This window comes from Gymnodraco acuticeps, unplaced genomic scaffold (genome assembly GCF_902827175.1).
Source record: "Gymnodraco acuticeps unplaced genomic scaffold, fGymAcu1.1, whole genome shotgun sequence".
Lineage (NCBI taxonomy): Eukaryota > Metazoa > Chordata > Actinopteri > Perciformes > Bathydraconidae > Gymnodraco > Gymnodraco acuticeps.
Window position 1 is genome coordinate 222,041 of NW_022989892.1, and position 24,656 is coordinate 246,696.

Genomic DNA, 24,656 nt, shown 5'->3' on the forward strand with positions numbered 1-24,656 from the left:
TGCCAGTTTCCTAGCACAAACTTCAGTTCTTCACCTTAGGGAACTAAACAGGGCAGCATTTCACTTCTCATTTATAAGTAAAGCGTATGTGAAAAACGTACTGTATGAATGTATTTTGTTGTGATATTTTAGAACACATGTTCATTTATTTGTATCATCAGACGTAAGTACATTCGTTTTTCAGTGTAAGGATGTTTTCACATTTGAGAAACGGTGTGCTTTTTCTGTGTAAAGTCAACATTGTAGTGTTTGTGTAAAGGTTAACGTCTGCACTCGGGAGGAAAGCTATCAAACAGAGCTGTTGTTGAGGTGGCAGTATGATTTATTTAGTTTCTTTGCAGCGGGGTTCTGTGAAAACAGAGGATGCATTGGTCAAGCAAACAGCTTCATTTCAGCACACATGAATCAAATTCCAGGCGAAGCTTTTAGCAGATAATGGGACACCTATTGGCATCCGTTTCCTTGTTTTCTATGAGCTCGATATGCAATTTGAGTAAAAAAAAAAAGGCATCAATAAATAAGGCAATATTGAAAATAGCAACAAATAAAGACTGATTACATTTTGTTTGCTCTTTACATCACAGTGCAATATATTTAAGGCAAGGAGACAAGCAAGAAGTTACACAACACATACATACAAATACAATCAGTAAAATCACTCCTTTTTCATAACATGAGGAAAAATAGATAGGAGTTAACTGGTACATGCTGAGAGTGAGAACAACCCACTTGTGCACATTTACACCTACACACAGCACAGATTCACAAGAGCTTTGATTGGAAATCAACAGATGTCATGAGTAAGAGGGGACTGATGATAATGTTTTTAGTTCTGCTCAGACAAAAATCAGGATTTGCTGAATATTGATTACATTTTCTATTCATCCCTGCGATAAAAATCTCCCCTCTGCTGCCCTGCGTCACAGGGGAAATCAGAGGTGAGGGTCTACAAAACCTGCATCCCTGATCAGGTAGAGTGTGAAGCCGCCATTATGGAGCCACAAGCTGGGAATACACATTAAAGGTTCCACGTCACCCTGGATTTTTTCACATTTTCTTCTGCGACATATACATTAACCAGAAATGCTCATTAAGTGCCATACGTTGTGCTTGAGAAATACACGTTTTCTGATTCCTGAGTCTAGAATCTATGCGTTGCTGTTCTCTATATTTACATTCTTACCTGAGGACAAAAAAGAAAGTACCCTCATTAAACTAATGATGTACCACACCGTCAATAAATGTCATGCATGAGCTCCAAAAAATGGACATTGGTATTGGTGGTTATATCTGCGGCACAAAATGTGGTAATTTTTGTATGTGCTCTTCTGCTGTGATTTCAGCAGAATCTTGTTTGATCTAAGTGTTTTGAGCAGCTTGGAAAATCACAAGGGTAATGATGTGCTTTCTCCTGCGTTATCCTTCTAACTTAGAAAAATGCCACTTCTGTAAAAAAGGTTGAATGCCCATTTTTGATGTTCCCTGTATAGGCTTTCATCTCCTCTTTTATGATTGGCACACATAAAGTGAGGGAAATCAATGAGGTTAAAGTCAATGTTACAGATAGTTGTTCAATGAGATGCAGTATTTACCAAGGATATCCCATAGTAAGGTTTCTCACAGTCTCTGTTAAGAGGTGGATTACACTCTCAAACATGGAGGTAGTCTGTCATATACTATATATCTCTTTGCTAGATATACACAGTACACACACTGTGTCATGTAGGTTCTATGTTACAAAAACGGTGACATTCAAGTGCCAAGATCCATGTAGATATATAAAGAATATAATATAATATGCATAAGCATGGTATTTTTCATTTTCTTTGACACTGAACAACAAGAAAAGTGTGATAAAAGAGAAATGATTTGTAAATGAACCACAGTGTAAACATGTGTTTTTCACATTGTCCATAGTGGTGATATTCACTTCAAATTGCACTTTAGCACGGCGTTTACCACGACACAAAATATCACTTCAGAGTGATAATCTATATTACAAGGTGTTTGTAAGCCTACCTCTTAAGCAACCTGACTCACGTAACCAAAGTCAAAGTTATCAATCATTTACAGCCGAGGCAAAACAGAGCCAGTCCACAGTGATTACAGCTCAGAATCTCAAAGTCTTTGTCGGATCAGTTTTCATTAAAATGGCTGACTGTATCTGTCAGAGTCGCAGATCACCAACAGGCTGCTCACACACACAGGAGGGCGTGTGAGCAGCAGAAAATCTCTTTGAAGGTTTTCCTCATCTCTTGGCTGCGAAAGGCGTAGATGATGGGGTCGATGACGGAGTTGCACATGATGAGGATGAGGTACATGTTGAAGTGGGTCATGAAGCAGGTGCAGTAGGGGTTCTTGGGGCAGGTGATCATGAGGATGAGGTGGAGGAAAAAGGGCGCCCAGCACACCACGAACACCCCGAGGAGGATGGTGAGGGTGATGGCGCCCTTCATGTTGGCTCGCTGGTGGATGGGCGCGTTGCCCGGCAGCGCTGCGATGCGTTTCATGTGCAGGCGCGCCAGCAGGAACATGTGGACGTACAGCGAGGCCATGAGCACCAGCATGGTGAAGAACATGGTGATGAGGCAGATGAGGACCGTGGTGCTCTCTGAGTAGATGATGAAGAGGATGCCGGACACCGTGCAGCACGTCCAGATGCTGCTGATCACCAGCATGGCTCTCCGCAGGGTCACGATGTTATGGTAGCGGAGAGCGTAGAAGATAGTGATGTAGCGGTCAACGGCGATGGCGAGCAAGCTGCAGATAGACGCCAACAGAGAGCTGCAGATCAAAGAGTCAAACACATTGTCCATGTTTTTGATCAACGTAACGGAGATGGTGAGGCTGCCTCCGTTGATGAGCGCTATGACGATCGTCTCCGAGGCGTTAGAGACACTGACCAGCATGTCGGCCACTGCCAGGCTGCAAATAAAGAAGTACATAGGCGAGTGAAGGTTCTTGTTTTTGATTATGGCGGTTACAACCAGGATGTTCTCCAGCAGGCTGACGATGCCCAGAGTCAGGAACACCTCTGTGGAAATCATCAGCTGTTCGTAGCATCCTGCAGATGAGTCCTTGTCCTTGGCTGAGGAGTTTTTGTTCAGCGGCAAAATATCTGAGGTTTGGCTCTTGTTATGGTAGCCATGGATCAACCCATGGTGCTCCGTGCTGTTCATAATGTCTCCTTTTAAAGTCTTCTTTTCCCACGTTGTTATTTCTCCATCTGCGTTAGAATCTCAACAGGACAACATAGGCACGCTTAAAGGAGAATGAAACAATTCCTCACCCTTCAAGAAAGGCAATTATCTTCAAACATCTGCTGCTGCTGTTACTCTCGGACACAAAAAAACCTCTCATCTCTCCAGTAAGAAGTTAAAATGACTGTTCCTTAGATGTGAGAGAGATTGAATGGAGCAGAAGCAGAGAGGTGCGTGCTGGAAGGAGCATGTGGGAGAATGATTAACAGAGCGCGGGAACAGCGATCAGAGAACAGCAGCTCCATGTGTGAGAGCAGGCAGATCATCACTTAGAAAGCCACTGGCCTCCCCCTCTGTCTATCTCTCTGCTATTATGCCAGACACACACACACACACACACACACACACACACACACACACACACCCCCATGGATTTTTGTCCTATCCGCTCGCTGATAAGGTGGGAGGAGGAGCAACGTTTGCCTTGACGCACGAATGAGTGAATAAAAGCTTTTTACAAAATGTGAAATTCAGCCCATTCACGTCTACAAATCAAAGTCAAGTTCTTGCAAGGTTTTCTTTTGTATCACTGATGATCTATTAGCTCTGCACACTAATAAAACGACTAGCAGTTATTTCACAGTACATATTTGTTATCTGAAATGTAAAAGAGTTTAATGTAGAGTTGGATGGCTACAAAAAAAACAGTACACAGAGTTTTCATGACAACACTGGCAATTTTGCTGATGTATTTGGTAGGAAATCAGTGAAAGAGAATGGCTTCAAAACATATTTCTCTATGCTGTTGCACAAAATGTACAGTATCCATCCAACACTTTTTTGTTTTAGTTAACTATTTCAAATCAGTTCTCAGACACGATAAACACTAACAGTCGATAGCAATAATACGCACACATAACCTTTGTTGTATAATAAACCATTGCATAGACCAAACATTATTTAATATTTAAAAAGCAGAGTGCCACTCAGTGTGGGTGTGTTTTTCGTTAATTATTATAATTATAATCTGCTTCATATGCACTTGTGTAATTTTGTAGTAATAACTGTCACAAAAGCTACAAACGTGTGATGAAAACAATGTTTTGTAGTACTACTTATAATCTACTAATCGAGCGAAACACTAATGCACCGCCGGTTTCCTGCTGCCAACTTGTAATTAAGGTAGTTACAGCAAACTAATGGACATCCTACTATTCAAAATAGGACCACGAAGAGTACAAATAAGGACGTTCTCTGGTTAAAAATGACATTTCAGGCCGTGAAAATATCAGAAGTTGACTCATCATCCTCAATACCACTCGAAAATTGGCAACATTGGCCAAGCCATTTTTTACCTAATGTCCCCATGGCTATAATGGTAATTCATGCTAATTAACGCACTTAAGCTAAATGTGCAAATTACCCAACTAATTCAAGTTAGCATCCGGCATTTCTAACATAAATCTTTGTTGTACTCAACATTTCTGTGTTCACAACAGGACTTTATGAGCTGGCAACTATAGACTAATTTGTAAAGATGTAAAGACAAGGCTATGTATTCACTGTAAATGATGTTGCACAGGAAATACTGGGTGAATAGTTTGGGATCACAAGTTTGGAGGACCTGCTTTTCTGGGAAGCTAAGCAATGAAGAAAAACCCAATTAAATCTGAATGAAGTATGACCTTAGGTTCAATACATAACAAATAGATGGAATAACCCGAACTAGAAAGCACAGAAACAAAGAGAAAGGTTAAGTTGTGCCATGAGTCATTCAAATAAACAGTGCCAATTATTTATTTGAAAATAAATGTCGCAAATTACTATTGTTGTGAATTTGTAACACTTTAGTAGCACTCAAAGCAACTGCACAAACTACCGAGGAATCCAATCAGCGTAATGCATGAAGAAGTCGACACAAAAGGAGCCCAGTGCAAGGCTGTTTGTGACGAAACACCTTGTGAAAAGTGTAACCATGGTAGGCTAAACGTGTAGAGCAAGTCAGTGGATAAAACACACATATATTTATATCCAACAAGCAACCAGTCCTTTCAAAGCTAAGGTAGATTCATGTTCACTTTGATAAAGCATCATTTGGAGGTTAAGGTATGTTTCATTGGTCCAGCATTGCAGGGCATTAAAAGCTGCAGTGAGTTGCGACACACTTCAGAATTCTAGTATTCAGAGACAAAGCTTTATTAAACGTACTATCTTCAAAGAAACAAATCACAAATGCAGTTAATCTAGAATAAATATACAGTATGGCAACGACTGCGTCCTGAGTGGCTGTTTAGGCAGCATTACGATGCACAAATGGAAAGCCCCCAGATGGAAAATGTAGAGCACAACAATGTACTCTAAGTGGCATAATAATGGCACTCTATTGTTGCTTTAATGTTCGAAGGAATTATGGAAATAATTTCACTGTACTAGGTTGAGCGTCATCACAGTATTTCGTAAGTGAAGAGACCTTGAACGTGTGAGGATTCAAGCAGTGAGGTTTTGCATTATAAAAACACACTAAGACCTTTGTCCATAAAGTTGCTGAACAATCTTTAATCAAGAAAACAAATTACATTTAAGAGTCCATATTATGCTTTTATGTAGTGTGTTATATAGGTTTTTGTGCATTTAAACGGTCTGCAAAGTCTAGAATCCCTCTTTAAATGTTATCATTACAAAACAAAACATTAGTATCATGATTAAAAAATGCATTCACGATGTGTTTTAAACTCTACAAATCCAGGTTAAGGCCACAATCAGTTAGAATCCATCAGTCCTTTTTGACAAGTGAAGGACAGTCAAACAACGTTTTGTTTAAGTTCACATGGAACTACTGCACGATAACTTGTGTCCATAACTAAATGTACCAGCACAGAAGCAAGGGCTAATTGTTGGTAAAAGAAGCTTAGTTTGCTGAAGTAAAATAACATGTGTCGGGTTGGAGGAGAACACAGTCCTAAAACAACTTCGGTTCAGAAAATGAAGACAAAACAGGACCTTTATTTACTGTAAGAGCCATTCACATACCTGTACGCACACATTTATAAAAGGATTTGTCATTAGTTGCTTGTTAAATCAGTGCCGAGGACATGCTGAGGTTCTTTTCAGCTCCACAGAATAAATGTAAGAAAATAAATGTTGCAAGGCTGCTGTATAACCTTGTAGTGAGGGTGAGGGTGAGTCATCACAGAGGTACACTAGGAGTAAATTGTGCTTATAGTCGTAATAAGTAGGTACAAATATACATTATATAGAAATAGTATTACAATTAATCTGCCAGCATTTTTTTATTTTATATTTTACTGTCAGTTCTCTGTCAAATATCCTTTTTAATTATGTTGTCATATTTAGTCAACCTTGTACTGTCTGGGTAATTTAGCCTTTTCTACATATTTTCAATTAAAACCACCAATCTTTTTATTATTTTGGACATTTTTCATCATCCGATATTATTGAACATAACAGTAAATAATCTAGCTGACAAGGTCTTCAAACTACATTTTAGGGTTAAAAATGTTAACAGGTTTTTTAATGAGAAATGAACGCAATCTTTAATGAAATCGATGCCATTCCATAATCGTCTGATCTTAATCATTGAAAAGAAAGCTGGCTGACGACCATACTGTGTTGACTCATAGCTTCTGTTAATAAAATGAACACTAAACATAAAGAACAAACTGTACATGGAGTGCATGTATGTAATGCTTACTTAGGCTTCATGTGCTTAAAACAACCACTCACACGCACACTCATTACGTGTTGTTAAGAGTCTTTCCCAAGGACATTTCAACATATACAGCCGACTGTAGGGGACAGGGATCAATACGTAGACTTCCTATGTGCTTCCTCAGCTGCCCCATTGATTTAGCCTCTCAGCACCATGGAGGAGGCATTAAATGATAGAGTCTGACTGTTTCAGCACCATGAAGAAACAACGAGTGTTTAATCGTCTCTGCCAAAACTGTGGATCTGTCCAGGGAAAAGTGGTGGAATAATATAAGATTCAACAGGTGTTTCTTGGCCAGCACAAACATTTAGAAAATATTAGGGATTGTTATAATGAGCACTCTTCAAGTCGACGAGATCTCATCCAGCTCAGGGCTGAGATACAAACTCTGTGCTCAAGAGGGTCAATTAAAAAGCATGTTTTACTGGCCTATGGGCTGGTATCATGAGCGCTTTCCTAGGTGTGCTGTTGGGTAAACAATAAGGAACGTTTGTTCTTAAAAGACTCCTTGTTCAATTACATGCTCTGAAAACAGATAAGTATTTCTGAAAACAGATGTTCGACCTGACCTCTCTGGGGAGGCTTCAAGCTGTGTCTGCTAGGGGAGATAATACGAGAGACTTTGACTTTGAACAGTTCCAAGAAAGCGAGAGGAGTGCTAGTTTGGAGTTTTTATACTTTCTTTCAAACAACCAATTTGCTTTTGTGTGCGAAGACTGAAAAAATACACCTTTTAGTATAAGCGGAAAAGTCCATTTCAATTGGCGGCACTTAGCATAAGTTATTCTCTATTTTAAAAGATTGCGAGGGAAGAACATTGACATATTTACTTTGCAAGGCCATTATGGGACATTATGTTGTTTTCTATCTCTATAACATATGGCTCTAAATCGTCCTCTCAATTTACTGCAGAGTGATGATATTAGCCGTATTTTTCACTTTGTTTTGTTTGGCTACATACAGCTCCGACTCACCGGAAGGAAATCAGGCTGAGTTAAAGAGAGACACACACAGGTGAACACAAACTCAGACAGACATTTGCACACTTGGACAAGGAGAACTCGGTCAGTGACCTTTAGGGCTCAACATAAATGCACACCGGGGTCTAAGGACAAACAGAGACTAAGCACACACACCAACACGCTGCACTTTAATGCAGGGAAGGGTCACATTGATTTCCTCGCACATTATATCAGCTTGTACCACAATGCACAGAGGACTGCTCTGCACAACAATTATTTACACTATACAAGCATCATATTTTGCACTGGAGGGAATTTGGGATCAACAGTTCCCTTCACGCTTGTCGGTATTTTTTTTTTAAATAAATGATTTATTCCATTTAATATGTAATGGCAAAATCAAAGATACCCTGACACTGAAGTCTCTTTTTACTCAATGTGACCGACAACAGACATCCATAATTAAATATGAAATTAATTAATTTGGACTCTTTATCAGCTTAATTGCTGCTAACAGACAGTGCCACTTCATGGACAGGGGGAGCCCATTACTAGTGTGAACTAATGGCTGAGCGACTCGGCAGCAGAATTATGGAGCTGCTTATCTCATTTTGCTCCCCTGAGTGCAGATGAGAAGCTGTCAAAATGTGGGAATGTAGGAGTTCACAGGAAAAATTAAGCTTTGGGATTTGATGTTCGCCTCCCTGACTGCTGCGGCTCGGGTTTTTATCAATTATGCATTCCAAAGGTGAAGTTCTTCATTTTAACATAAATGATTGCAATCCATCTCCTGAGCGCTATGGATTCTTTTCAACAAGCTGTATCTGGAAATACTGACGCACGTATGCTTGACTTTGACATTTAATTCTGTAATCCTTAATTTAATTATAGGAAGCAATATCGTACCACTTTTGTGTGTTTTTATGGGCTCAAAATGTATATTTTGAATTCATATTTACACATACAGTACGTGTCAAAAAGATCAGTTTTAATTAAAGAGGACATATTATGATTATTTTTAGGTTCATTTTTGTATGGGTGTATGGGAGAGAAACTTTGAACTTTGGATTTTAGCCTTCAGCTGACCATTTACATGCACACAAACCTATATAACACACTAAGGAATACCCCAAAAAGCATAATAGGGCCTCTTTGATACAGACGTTTTAGTTTAGACCTGTAATGTCTTATATGTCACGGTTGTCACCCTTTGAAATGATTGGATGAAGAAGGCAACATTGAATAAAAAAGGTAACATTATTATGCTGAAACATACAATGATCTGCATCAGAAACCTACTGAATGTAAACTTAAACTAGATAAAAGTTTGAAAGAGACTATCTGCCTTCAAGTCATGAACACACTGACATCTGAAGAACAGAGACCTATTATCTCAGAGACTGTGGAGAAGATGAGTATTAACACCAGGTCAGCAGAGTGGTGCTGAGCTGCTGCAGCTGAGACCGGAACAGTATCATGGAGGGCAAAGCACAGACATTATATTCTCAAGCTTTACAGACACAGACACACATGGTTTTCACTGCCTCGCTCTGAAATGGACCTTTCTGATGTTGTTTTCCTCCGTATGATGTCTTTGGTTGTCATGGTCACACAGAAAGTCCAAATAAATAGTTACACCATCGCAAATTCAAAGGCGGTAGCAAACAGGCACGCTAATGAACCCCTGAGGGAAATATATTTCTGTTTATCTGCTAAATGTTCACCAGCAGCTCCTCACCTGTCTGTTTGATTGATCTGTAGTTCAAGTCTAAGCATTTTTTAATCAACTATACAACCTTATTCAAGTAGAGTTTTCAATTCAAGCATCCATTTATAATAGTTTAAAGCTCCTCACAAGTTGTATTCTCTATGCATTTCGTGCCGAAAAAAGGAACAACTTTAGATAACGTTTAGAAAATGACATTTTCTTATTTTTACTTATTATGGAGTCCTTTCCACCTTAATGACATGACACTCTCTCAGCAGGGCTGAAATATCAAGTCTCTGCGCCTGCCCTGCCAAATCTCCTCACCTTCATACAATGCTCTGTATGAATCAATGTGACAGCAATGTACCTTCCTGCCATTTCAAACACAATCTCTAAAACTGATGCATATCAAAAACAGACCCTTTGTGCAAGAATTCTACTTCCGTTTCTGTGGCACAGACACAATGTGCCAACATATTGTACAAAAGCTCAAAAACATAATTAGTTAAGTGGAAGGGCAGAAGGCATAGCTTTAAAAAATATATTGACCTCTTGGGAGGTATTCAATTACATCGTTTATTTGGTAAAAAAATAATATATATTCTGGTGAAATAAATACACATTTTATGATGAATACATTTAATATTTATAAAATGTGAAAATAAAAAACATAATAACAAATTACAATTAAATTCAAGAATAAAAAAAGTTTCTAGTTAATAATTTTACGGAGTCATGAACATAGGCTCAAATAATAATGCAGAACCAGAAAATGAAAACAAAATCACATCGGTAAATACTACAGATAGCAATACAATTAACTATAACTGAATTGTCGGTGAGAAATAATACTTGAAAGGTTTCTTTTTATATTCCAAAAATGTGATGAGACATAGCCGGCATTAAAGTCCCTCCAATCACATGAATTATCTTAACAATTTAAGCAATTACAGCGAACTACTGAAGCTAAGGGAGAAAATGGCACAAATGGATCTGTTACATTTCCTCACTGAATTATGGCAGTGTATGATCATTTGCTTTATTTCAGTCCACCTTTCAACCGAGTTAAACTCCCTGACCACATATACAACAGCATCACAGCCTCTTCTGTTTCTAGGAGAAACAGGTTTGGTTAACAAAACACAAGACAGGGATTAAGGAGCAATTCCACCAATCAGAACAATAACCGAACCGGTAATACAGTTCATGACAGCAAATCAAATCTGATATGTGTGCAGGCGGAGATCAACACGGCAGCCAAGATTGCACAAAGTTAATAGAGCAAAATGTCTGTGTGTCTTATTACAGCTGCTGGGGCTCATTATTTGTCGCATTTGTTCCCTCGCACATGTTTTGCTTGTTGCGTAGTCGCACAAAAAGTGAATGGCATCAGATAGGAGGGTTTCATAAAAGGTGCAATTGTCCCAGAAAGCCTGCTCCGGCTGCTGCTCACTATAATTAGTTCTGATGGAAGCCCTCAGCAACCATCATTTATTTCCTTTTTCCAAGGTTCACACTGGGCCATCGTTCCCCTGCTCGCCCCCACATCACACAATGTATTGAGAAGAAAGCATCACATAAACAACAGGGTGTTTCCGCAACACAACAACAACCACTGTGATTTCAGCAAGTGTCGATTTGACTCAAGTTCATTGTCCTCTATCATCTAACAAAATGTTTCAGCACCTAGCGTTTTAGTCACACTTTGCAGTAAGTAGTCAACAGCGGTGGGCTTTTTACCACCATTTGTTTGTAGTACTGTTCGTCAGGCATCTGATCCTCCACCTCTACAGGGACGGTCTTGTTTTATTTATGCAGCTTTAAGTACTTGGTTATGACTTGTTAGACATTTTGTTCTTGGTTAAAAGAAGCCAGTTTTTCAATTCAATTCAATTCAAAACCTTTATTTATCCAGGTAAAATCCCGTTGAGATCAATGATCTATTTTTCAAGGGAGACCTGCAGCAGTAGGTTCCACAAGAAGACATAAAAACTAGGGATGCACCGAATATTCGGCCACCGAAAATTATCGGCCGAAAATGGTTAAAAAGGCCCTTTCGGCTTTCGGCCGAAAGGGTTTTAGCACCGAAAAAATATCACCGAATGTCAGAACAGGCTTACGTTGGTAATCTAACGTGTTGTTGTGATGACGTAATAAAGACGCGGCGACCATGCTCGCGGCTGGCTCACAGGGGGGGGGAACATTGACCTTTGTCATCGAGATTGCCCTGAGCCTTTAACAAATCGTATTAAATAATCTGATGACAGACTGTAAACAGAATAGCTGAAATTTTAACAAACTAAATAACTCAGTTACCTCTAATCATTAACCCATGTTTGCAGTGGCGTTTCTAGGTGTACAAAACTGGGGGGGCAGAAAGAGGTCGGGGGAGAGAGAGAGAGAGAGAGAGGGGGGGGGGACAGAGAGAGGGAGGAGAGAGAGAGGGGGGGGGAGGAGAGAGAGAGGGGGAGTGTCAAATTACATACTGAAGACCACAGGAGCAACACTGTGAGCGCATACATTTACGTACACAGCGTGGGGATGTCATAGTAATGCACCTTCATACATGGAGTAAAGGTCACCATCACAAAGTAATTCTTAACAATAACAACAACCGTAATGCTTTAGCATTAAAACACCATAGACTGTAAATATAAGGAAAACACAGACACTCATCATCGAGGTCACAATATCAATCGATCCAGCAGAGGCAAAACACAGAAGATCAACAAAATATATGACATAAATGAACTTACCAAAGCTGAAGGCTCACTTGAAAAGAAAAGCGGCACGGCGGTCCTTCCTCTGACAGAATGTGTCTATCACTTTGGGGATGAAGTCCTGTAGTTGCTGGATCAACTGGCTTTCAATTGAAAGCATGGCCAATGCGTTAAGTCGCGGCTGTCCCATGGTGTTGCGAGTGAAAGTCTTTATCCTTTTGAGGGTGGAAAAGTTCCTCTCTGGCTCCGATGTCGTCATCGGAGTTGTCACTATTATTTTGACCAAAATAACAGTCTCAGCAAACGTTTCCTCCAAGTTGTTCTCGTGAATGGATTTCAACAGAGACAGGGCAGTGTTTCCAGTGTGAAGCTCACTGTGGCGGTAGAGCGTGGTCAGCTCAGACTTCAACTTCTCCTTGTTTCCCAACGCAGGCCACAGTTTCACGGCGCAGTCAAGCTCAGGTGTAGGAAATGACAGGACATGCTGTGGGAAGAATGAGCTGTCAACAAGCTTTGCAGCGATCAAATGGTCACTCTGTGAGAACCTCTGTTCCACCTGTGAGATGACTGTGTCACAAGCCTCCTTCATCACCGGCGCTGTGCTGCTGACTCGTCGGCCTGGCTCGTCTGTTCCATCATGAGCAGTGGCGGCCAATGCATCAGTTTTCTGCCTCATTTTCTGAACATTTTCCTTGAAACGGCAGAGCGCGCTGTTGATCCCAGGTGCATCGATGCTTCGTTTTTGCAGAGTGTTGTATAGAACATCCACTTCTGGCATAAGCAACGAAAAAAACTCCAGGAGCTGCATAAATGCTCGGTCCCGCAGTTTCTTTGACAGGCCGTATGCCTCACTTATGGTGACCGCATCCCATCCTGGTTGTGCGCGTATATGCTTCATACACTGAAGTAGTGCTTCTCGGATCTCCCAAACCGCGTTCACAGTTCTGCTTTTAAAGTTCCATCTCACAGCCGGTGGCCGTGGGATGCGTCTCTGTGTTGCCTCTGCAAGAGCTGCAACACGTTTTGGAGCACCGGAGAAAAAAGTGGAAAAAGCAGTTAGATCTGCAAAAAACACCTTCAGGATGCTCATCCTTGCTGAACACAGTTGCTGCAGGGTCAGGTTCAGTTGGTAGGCGTAGCAGTGAACAAACTGAGCGTTTGGGTACGTCTCCTTCATCACCGTCTGTACCCCGCGCACGTTACCGCTCATGACGGCCGCCCCGTCATAGGTCTGAGCGATTAGCTTTTCTTTCAGCTTCAGGGGTTCCAGAACAGCCTTGATGCTGTTAGAGAGACCTACACCAGTTTTGTCCTTTACTTCCACAAACTCCAAAAAACGCTCTGTAACTGTGAGGTCAGGCATAATGTATCGCAGCACAATCACCATTTGCGATTTACAGGAGACATCGGTTGTCTCGTCGGCCTGAACGGCAACAAATGATGTGTTGTCCACTTGCTTGGCTATTTCCTCCCTGTACACATCATACATGCAGTCCAAGAGTTCATTCTGTATGGTGCTTGATGTCCCTTTGAAAACAAGCTGAGCTTCGTAGTGCCGTTGAAGCCTGGAATCGCCCTCACACATTGTCTCGAAAATTGACCTGAATATCCCTGGATTCAGAGAGTCCGCCGACTCGTTGTGGCCCCGCAGTGCTGTCTCACATTTCCCACACAGTTTAATACAGGTGATGATCCGACCAAGCACGTACCTGTTTTCTTCCCGCTTCCTATTATGAGAATCAATGCCGCGTCTGTAGGCGCTGTCAATCTGAGCTGCAACATTCACCCTTCCAAGTAATCCCAATTTTACGGCATTTTCCAAATGACTGTTGCTGCTCTCATGCTTCATTGTCCTCTCCGAAAGATGCTTTAAGTCCTTGTAACCTGTCCTCGACCAAGTACCTTGATCTTCACCAAAAAGCAGGCAAGGAAAGCAAAAGAGGGAATTCTTCTGGATGCTCGCCGTTAGCCATTTCTTTTTAGCAAACCACTCAGCGTTAAACCCACGTTTAACTTTGCCCGCAGTCTGGACCATTTGGAAATCCGGTGGATGGTGGGCACCGAGGCGCTTTACCTCCAGTTTCTCTCCGAGACTAAGTGTCTCAAATGTGTGCTCCAGTAAATGGTCAACTTCATTCATTTTCTTTCAGTTTTTTACTTCTTTTAATCGCTGGTGATGTTAGCTATATGCTGCTCTCTCGTCTCCTCTTCAAACTACACGTGACGTTTCGCAGCACTGCACACGTGAGTACTTACAGCCAATCAATTCTGAATTATGTGAGATGACGTATGGTGGGGATGGGAGCACTATGCCCCTACGGTCATTATTTTTTTGCCACACACATTAAATAGAAAAATACTCTGAGCATATGCAGTGTAGTTTTTACAATCACCGTTCACTTAGACTGTGAGAGGGAGGGGCAGGATCGGGTTTTGTACCACATGGCTCTAAACAGCTCAAAACGGCACTCTAGACACTAATTAGAAGAACACAGACTAAAACAGAAATGTACAGACGAATCAGATTATTAAACATGACCTTAAAATATATTTGATATGTTTTTTTATTTATTTTTTAGTATTTTTTTGTAATCATTATTTGTAATACTTTCTTCTGACACTAGGTGGGGCTGTGCCCCACCTGCCCCTAATGACCCGCCGCCACTGCATGTTTGTATCATGTAGTTAACTCCGTGTGTTGCTGCTAGCATACATAACACCTGACGTGGAAACGTTACTCGTGGATGGGGCTACAGGGCTGCTAGAAAGACGGTCGAACCCGGTGCATTCCTCCGTCTGCATGCGGTGCACTTTTGCTAAATGTTTAGACAAATTGCTCGTGCTTACATGCTAAACTCTTATTGCACTTATGGTAACAAGTATTCTCCACATCGAGACGGGTAAAGTTTAACCACACCTCGGAGCGCGTTCTCTCCGCCATCTCCGCAGTGTGCTCTGCTGCATGTAGCAGCTGCGTGTGTGTAAACTGCCCCGCCCCCTCGCACACAGACGGGAGAGAGATATCGTCTGATCGAAAATACATCATAGACGAATTTGTTGTCTTTGCATATTAGAAACGAGTTGGCGACACTAAGACTGCGATATAATGTTTTTTAGCAATAATACATGACATATATAAATGTACTGTATGCATTCAAAAGTGCTGAATAAATGTTTTATGGACCCATAATAGTGATTATTATTTAAGTTAAGTTTTGCCATAACCATGTCTATTTCCATAATCAGGTAGCTGAACAACATTGGTAAAAAATGTATACATTATATATATATATTTATATTAATCATTTTCGGCCTTTCGGCATTCGGTTTTCGGCCAACTGTTTCCTATTTTCGGTATCGGTTTCGGCCAAGAATTTCCCATTCGGTGCACCCCTAATAAAAACATAAACAACAGAACAACAAAAGGACATCATACAGCAACATTTACAGGGATTACAATTTACATATTTAACCACATGTACAGGTACCAACAGCATCTGATTTTGTAGCATCCAACCGAGCTTTAAAAACATGTAGTGGTACTAGCTTGGTAATTTTCCATTCTTTTTGCAGACTGTTCCAAGTTAGTGGAGCTGCACATCTAAAAGCTTTCTTCCCTAAGACAGTCCTAGCACTTGGCACATTTAATAAAACCACAGCATGCGATCTCAGGCAATAAGTACTTTCAATTCGCAGAGAGATCAGGGAGCAGATATAAGATGGTAGTTTATCCAACATGGCTTTGTAAATGAAAAAGTACCAGTGACTGAGCCTCCGTACAGTAAGTGATGGCATAACCGCCTTGGTATACAGGGTACAGTGATGCGTAAGTGCTTTACAATTTGTCAAAAATCTCAGTGCACTGTGATATGCAGCATCTAACTTGCTCAGGTAATTAGCAGGTGCATTCATAACAAATCACCATAGTCCAGCACAGGTAAAAATGTCACAGTGACTAGCCTTTTCCTGGCCTCAAGCGAGAAACAGGACTTATTTCTGTAAAAGAAACCTAGCCTAACCCTCAGCTTTTTAAGCAGGTTATTTACATGAAATTTAAAAGTGATCATCAAGCCAGATACCCAGGTATTTGTAACAGGTAATCACTTCAAGTTGTATTCCTTGCGTAGTTACAATATCCAAAGCAGTCTCTGGTGTATTTTTAGCTTTAGCTTTAGAAAAGAGCATTACCTTGGTTTTATCCACATTTAAAAGAAGCTTAAGCTCAGAGAGCTGAGCCTGAATAATGTTAAAAACAGCCTGTAATTTAACAACAGCCTCGTTAATCGAGGGACCTGCACAGTACATAACGGTATCGTCCGCATAAAATGTAAGGTTGCTCCTTTGACATTTTCACCTAAACTATTAATATAGATAGAGAATAATAGCGGACCTAAAACAGAACCTTGAGGAACACCATTAGTGATGTTTAAACCACTCAGAAGACAGCCCATCAAACTGAACACATTGGGACCTTTCAGAGAGGTAGTTCACAAACCACCCCACTGCATGGCTGGATATGCCAATACTGACCAGCCTCTGCTTCAAAATGCGATGATCGACGGTATCAAAAGCTTTGGATAGGTCAACAAATAGAGCTGCACAACTCTGCTTATTATCTAAAATACTCATATCATTTACCACTTTCATTGTGGCAGTGATGGTGCTATGTTGCTTTCTGAAGCCTGACTGATGTTTAGACAGGATGTCATTTGTACAAAAAAACTCCTTTACTTGTTCACTCACTAGGCGTTCAAGAACCTTAGCCAGAACTGACAATTTAGAGATGGGTCTATAATTGTTTAATAAGGTGGCCTCCGCTCCTTTTAGTAGTGGCAGGACATAAGCTGACTTCCATACTTTTGGGATTTTGTTCGTGCTGAGAGAGAGGTTAAAAAGAGTAGTAAGAGGTGGAGCAATAAAATCTGCAGCTATCTTTAAAAAGAAAGGTTCTACGTTGTCCGGACCAGCCGGCTTTTTAGGATCTAGCTTGGTTAAGACTTCACGAACAACATCAACAGTAAAAGGAGTAAAACTGAAAGGGTTTTCCAGACCACATTGTTCTGAGTCACCGACTGTGGTGTTCACAGAAGCAGAATTAGAAACAGAATGAAACAGAGAGCCACAGGACACAAAATGCTCATTAAAACAATTTAACATGGTAGCCGGCCCTATCCGATATAGTGCCAGATGCTGTGGTAAGGCACAGAGGTAGCTCATTACGGATATCGGATGTCTGTAACAGCCCACGACCATGACCTGTTGACCCTTTGCCACTTCTATATTTAAGGCTAAAAATTCAAGTTGCTTACTGATAGATTTGGAAACTAATGAGGATACACTGAACTTATTCTTAACATAAATGGCAACGCCACCACCTTTATTAAGCCGGTCGGTACGATAAACATTATAACCATTTAAGGCAATGTCAGAGGCCAAAATAGATTTATTTAGCCATGTTTCTGATAAAACAATGACGTCAGCGTCAGTCGAGCTCGCCCAAATATGGACAAAATCTAGTTTACCTAACAGACTAAGCACATTCAAGTGGATGAAACCCAACCCAGATCTAACTTTAAAATCAGCAGGAGTAGCGATCTGACTACTACTACTGGGCGGACCAGGGTTAGGTTGTACATTTCCTGACAGTAATAACAACAACAAAAACAGGCATCTTTTCCTCTTAAGCGACACACATACATTGTCATCTACTTTAGAATCACCGGAAAAGTCTGCGAGAGTGTGATTAGAGCTTAAGAAGCAGTCCTGAAGAACCATCATCGCAGGAAAACAAAAAAGACAAACATATTTTGTCGAGCAGATTGACTGTGACAAGGCAACCGGTAATGTGTTTGTGTAACACATCCGAACCTTTGCAGGGGATGCCCACTGCGGGTGGCAGAACAGACCTGAATCCAGTAGACTCCTCAGAATGACTAGAGATCTTCTCATAGTCCAAAATAGTTAACAGGCACAGCAGAATTCCGATATGGGCCATTTTCCCAGACCAGCACACAGAATCTGCGATGCGGTGGCGGTTCTAGACCAATTTGACTGGGGGGGCCACTGGGGGGCCAGTTATTTTCTGAGGGGGGCTCAATAAATGCAGGACGAAAAAGAGAACTAGACAGTATGAAGTAATTGCGCATAAGAAAATAATGCAATACAGTTATTGGTATTTGTTTCAGTACACTTATTTATTTCAGATAGATCTTATAGTTATTACTGTTAGCTTCAGCTTAAGTTATAGTGCAATGTTTGCACTAACACCATATTTATATACAAATAAAAGCAATGAACAGTTACATCTCTACTTTACATAAGGGTGTCTGCACAATCTCACATTACAGCAACAACATCCTGCGGTTTTTGGCAAACCGAGTACCAGAAAATATACATTTAAAAAAAAAAAACTTTTCATTGTTAGGGGGGCCACAGGGGGGTCAGAGGTCAGTGTTAGGGGCACTGGCCCCCCCTGACCCCCCCTAGAACCGCCCCTGCCACGATGTTCCTGGAGCAAAATCAGCACAGCAGCAAAGGACAGACGAAAGCAGCAGTGTGGTATCCCCGGGGTGAAAGCAGGCCTCTGCAACAGCAGAACCAGGACAGGTGGAAAGCAGGCCCCAGCCGTGGTAAAATCCTCCTCCGCACAGCAGCACACGCCCGGTGGAAGCAGGCCAAGCCCGAAGCGTGGATCCACTCCGTCTCTCCGCGACGACTCCGGGGTAAAAACCTCTCCAGTGCAGCCGTACTCTACAAGTGGGAGCAGGCCTCCGTAGATCGCAGATCACAGGCAGCAAACAGGTGGAGCCGCTCCGTCTCTCCGCGACGACTCCGGGGTAAAAAGTTTTAAAAACCTCTCCAGTGCAGCCGTACTCTACAGGTGGGAGCAGGCCTCCGTAGATCGCAGATCGCAGGCAGCCAACAGGTGGAGCCGCTCCATCTCTTCGCGACGAGCAGGCCTCCGTAGTTCGCAGATCGCAGGCAGCAACAGGTGGTAGTGATGGGAATTCCGATTCCCTTTGGGGACACGAATCTTTTGATTCAGTTCACTTGAAAGATTCGTTCACTGATTCGTTCACCGGTTCGCAAACGACTTCTGGTGATTTGCATGTTCGCGAACGATTTGTCTTTGTATTTAATTCGTTCAGTGAGTCTTCACTACTGCCGAAGTCCGTACAAGAAGTTTGCTGGCATAACATTTATGATATTAAAACACATTTTACACCTCACCTTGTTGCCCCATGAATTATGCTCTGGGAATAGGCTACATATTATTTAAGAAATATAATTGGCCATTGTTAAATCTCTCATACATTTGTGCCTGACTATACGATGTATTACAGCAGGCGAGCACGTTATACTTTCAAACCCATGCACGTACTATGTGGCATAACTTAAATCCCAAAGCATTAAACTCCATTTGGCCGAGTTCAAAGTGAATACAAAAATATATCCTCTACATCGCAACAGAGATAAATTCTTAGTGGGCAGCAAACACAGGAGAATAAGCCAATTAGAGGGACAGACAAGTAATAAAGTTTATTGAGGTGTCATGTTGGTCTGCTTTGTGGTAATGAAATAAGGATATGTAACAGAGCTTCTAGAATATCTCCCACTTAGTCGTGTTTGTAGCCTGCCTGGCATATGTGAATGCATCAGACTGACTCACCTCATTTAGACTCATTTTAGTTTTGTGATTTTGGTTTGCTAAATGAGTTCTAGTGTAATTTATTAATATTTAGTAATCACACCAACCCCAGACACCAGAATTGGCATATTTCCATGCAGGGCACGCATCACTCATTCACCAAATTGCTGTGATATTTACAAGAGCTGGATCTGACAACAGGGTGCACATATGCAGAAGAGAGATCCAGCTCACAGCAGATAGTCATTTCTAATGTCTTACTGCCTCAGTTATTAAAATATAGTGAATGCGTTGGTTTGTGTCTTCTTCAAATAAAGTGTTGGCTTTGAAATGTAAATTCCGATTGAGTCTTTTTCTTTTTAATCTGGCGGCTGATGGCAGGCAGATAATCTTCCTCTTTTACAAAAGCAGCTCAAAGGTCATCCGGTGTATACACGTGAGCAGGAATTTAAATTCATAGCGGTGTTCTCAAAGAAAACACTGATTACTCCAATCACAACACAAGAGTTGACAAAAAATGAATTTAGTAGATATTAAAGTGGGTTTTGGTCACTGATTGACATTGTATGCTGTGGACGAGTAACAAATAAATAACAAAACAAGATTTAAGATTTAATTAGTAGGCAATTTGTTTTGAAGTCAGTTGTTTAATTTTAATCATTATTTCCAAGTTAGATTCCTAGAATTATATGTAATATAATAAAAACATTCCTTAGTGTTAAGTGTTCCCCAGTTCTATAGAAAACCTTTGTAAAGTGTAGCTACAGCGTATTCAGCAAAGAACAAGCAGAAAACAATCTCGTTTGAGGGTCAAATGTGTAACAAAAATTACTAAGTACAGTGTTTGCCTTCAAATTAAGTTGTTATCTATTCATAACCCCAAACATCTTATTCTGTGGTACAATTTTCAATCATTTTCCTCATACAGTATAACATGCTTTTGAAAATCTCCAAATCATCAAAAATAGAGAACTAACATTCATTTGTAGTATGGCACACAGCAATTAACATTTCTTTGCAACCTTTAAACTCAAATAATGTTAACCAATGGTCTTGCTGATGTATGTGTATATGGCTGTTTTTAAAGGATAATATATATGAGATCAAATGAGTGAAATTCTCCTCCAACACAAAAGGTGTGTGAGCAGATTATTAAACAGGGGAACAAAGGACCCTGGGAACTTTGATACTCTCCTGTTTCATTCACACTTTGATCCCATTTCCACCAGGTATGAAGATGAGGTTGGAATCTCAATAATGACCGCGGGGCTTTCTCATTTACATGTGGTGTAAAAAGCAGATGTATTATTATGATTCTGCCTGCAGGTTGATCATAACATTCAAATTTTTAAATAATTAAACCATAGATGCCTGCAGCAAATTGATATATCAGTCTGGATTTACTGGCATTGTCTTGCATGTTGAAGCAGTTTCTTGAAGTTAATCCTAACAATACTTTCAATACAGTTACAAATCTAAAGAAAGAAGTCCAGACACAGATTTCCTTTTTTATAGGACATGATGCATTTGACCAGTAGCTGTTTTAGTGCTTGGTAATAATCACGGTTTAGCTCAGTTTAATTATCATGCCTAGTCCGATCCATCATAAATCTTTAAATTCAATCTGAACATCTTTCAATGTTGATAAGTATTGACATCATCTCCTGCTGCCCATTCTCCATCACCCCGGTCAACAGCTGTGTTGTCATGGAAACCTAAGAAGTCCAGCTATCAGGATGAGAGTGAATGATAGTCTCTGCCGCCACATATACATCATCAGCACGGATGGGGAGAATGTGATGAGTTTCTATAAAGACTATGAGCACTTTCTCAGAGGAAACCCCCGCTGGGAGCTCATTGCTAGAGTAAAGATTTCAATTTCTAGATGAATAGTGGGGGAAATTGAAATATGTATATCATAGCGAGAGGAAATTGTGTGTATATCTGAGATTTTTTTTAAGTATGATGAAAGGGTGGAACTTCCGTTAAACAAGACAGACTACAAAATGTGTTTGAAAACAGTTCTCTGTATCAGTTGTTGTCAAACTTTTGTCTGGTAAATGTCGTAATGCCAGCTCATCATAGTAGATAGTTAGAATCATTTCCAGTCAATGGAAGAGGTAAAGTATCCAGTATTTCACAAAGACAAAGGAACATTTGCTTAAAGAAAATCTGAAAAAGTCGAAGTATTTTTTGTAGCATATGTGCCAGTTTGCTTGAGCTTGCTTCATTTCCTAAATATTTATAAGTTTAGGATGGATAGTACTGCAAAAATGGAGAGTAAACATAGCAGCTGTGAGCGACATGAAGCTTAAAACTTGTCCGAGATCACCATCTGGTGGGTAATCTAAAAACTGTTTTTACTGTATAGTTACAGTATGTTAGAGGGTAAAACATGTAATGCATACACAATAGCCTAAGGTGTATTTAATATATTTAGTCATTCTTATACACTATGGAATCTTTCTTTTATTCATTTTTTAAATCCATATATTTTTATTGGCAAGAAACAGCATTTCAATCTCCCTGTCCACGCACACAGAATATTGAAAATATAGTACACTTTGAATCTTTGTTTTTGTCAAGTTAACCATGAAAGTCCATAAAAAAGTCCTTGAACAACATGAACCGTACCTTATGTATGATTTATATGAGTTGCTCTGTTAGAACATACTTGTATTAAATTCCAATATATATATTTAAGATATTTATAATTATTCCTATTTGTGTATACGTAAACAATTCCTAATTCTAATTTATAATGTCATTTCGATGTTTTGTTTGTGAATCTTATAATCGTTGTTTGAACAGTATCTGTCCTATACTGTATGTCACTCTTATTGTTGCTAGGACACCTGCATTTCCCTATAGGGACAAATAAAGGTTTATCTTATCTTATATTTCTCAAATCCCTAATCTTTCTGATAGAAATTATAAAATATTTTTCTGTGGGTAACATCATGCTTAATGACCTGAGCCTAAGTCTTTGTTTGACTGGTCTGTTTTGATCTGTCGCTGTGTTAACAGATGTTTCCACACTGATGAGCGGTGTTGTGTAATCAGGCAGTCAATCAGAACCGCTCTCACTCCACACTGTGGATACTCCCAGATTAGAGCCCAACATGGTGGACAAAGATGGAGCAAAGTGGACATTTTCTTCCCTAGGCAGTCAATGTTAAGTATGTAAGAGTAAAAGAAGAATTAGGACAAACCATATGCAAATTGGTTGGACATTTTATGGGTTTAACTTGCTTGTCAAACAAAATAAACTTCATTCTGAGTGTTAATAGAAATGTATCTCCGTTTAGGATCAACATTAAAAGTGGTGATGAGGGACAATGTGGAGTTGATAAAACTGTCTGCATGTACTGCCACAGAGGATGGGTGTTAGTTCATCCTATTATTGGAATGATCATCAAGGTGAAAGTCAACCGAGTGTAACGGTGTGAACTCTGTGTGTATATGGATAACAGTTCAGTGCTGGTGTTGGAGAGGAGGTGTTAATAAGAGTTTACTGGGCTATTTTGACGCCAAATTGTGCTAATTCTAATTAACAGCTAATGTGGGTTTAAGAACAGGAAAAAGGTGTCTCTAAATTGTAAAAATCCCAGCATGAATATTTCCAAAGTGTTCCTCAAGTCTTAGAGCCTTAATGTGGTGTTTTGCAGGGATTTTTGAGTATTGTTGAGTGGTAACAAATGTGGTTAATTTAGCACCAAATCTGTGAAACAAAGATTATCAATCCAAAAGGTGGTGCTACAATGTATGGGACTAAATAGAGAGTAGGAATACACTTGCTGATTTAACATCTTTTTTTGGTTTGTCATACAAGGACTTTTTTGATGGACTACATTTTTCCTCTGCAATGGATTAGACTTCAAATGTGCAATACTTTTGATGAGAAGTACAAGTATACAAAAAAAACTTCTTGGTTACAATAAGCATCATTTCTTACCCCTCCATTGGTTGAATTACTTTACACTACAATAACATTTGATTAACAAGATAACTCGGAGCTTTGGTTGCTGCTATTGGATCTGCTTTGTACTAACGATCGTACAAAGATAAACTGAGACCTTGTTCAATTATTAATGTGCGGGGGAAAGGGGGCTGAATTTGATACTGAACTTCATTATGTTTGGAAAAAAAGTATGTAAAAAAAACAGCAAGGACTTCAGAGACTAAGCAAAAGTCAACCCCAAAACAGTGCATGATGGGAAGTCTTAAATATATTTCATTAGAAACTTAATGTGAGCGCTCACTCATTGAACTCATTTTGTTAATAACAAAATGTAATAATATCAAGTTGAACAAAATGTATTAGGTTCAACTTAATATTATTCCTAATACAGTTATGTGAAATCTGTTGACATAATACCTTTAATTAAAGTCGATGTTTCAGTTTTTCAGTGTAGTGTAGATCATTTGACGTGTGGATAAGTTATATAATCTTAGATGGTGTTTGGAGTCTCTACAATGCTTCTCTGTCAGCCAGTGGGACCGTTTGAGACGTATTTCATGATGCAGACTAACCCCTGGAAAGATCAAAAGCAGCATCTGTGAGCTTATATCTACATCAGAAGCTCACAGACGCAAAGAACTCCACCAGCTCTCTTTGAATCCGACATCACATCCTGTTGGATCTGCCTTTATTCATTTTTTAGACTTGACACGGTTAAAGCACTTTT

At 40.1% G+C, this 24,656-nt stretch overlaps 1 protein-coding gene across 1 annotated transcript; it reads right to left on the reverse strand.

Annotated features, from left to right (window-relative positions):
- Positions 1-304: 304 nt before the first annotated feature.
- Positions 305-3,479, reverse strand: mc4r (melanocortin 4 receptor). The gene has a single exon (XM_034203192.1). It carries the CDS (start codon positions 3,177-3,179, stop codon positions 2,196-2,198), a length of 984 nt encoding a protein of 327 aa, XP_034059083.1. The 5' UTR covers positions 3,180-3,479; the 3' UTR covers positions 305-2,195.
- Between the last annotated feature and the right edge of the window lie 21,177 nt (positions 3,480-24,656).

Bases quoted from the DNA above. Each gene is read 5' to 3' on its own strand.
- mc4r (XM_034203192.1), bottom strand. From the start codon at position 3,179: ATGAACAGCACGGAGCACCATGGGTTGATCCATGGCTACCATAACAAG.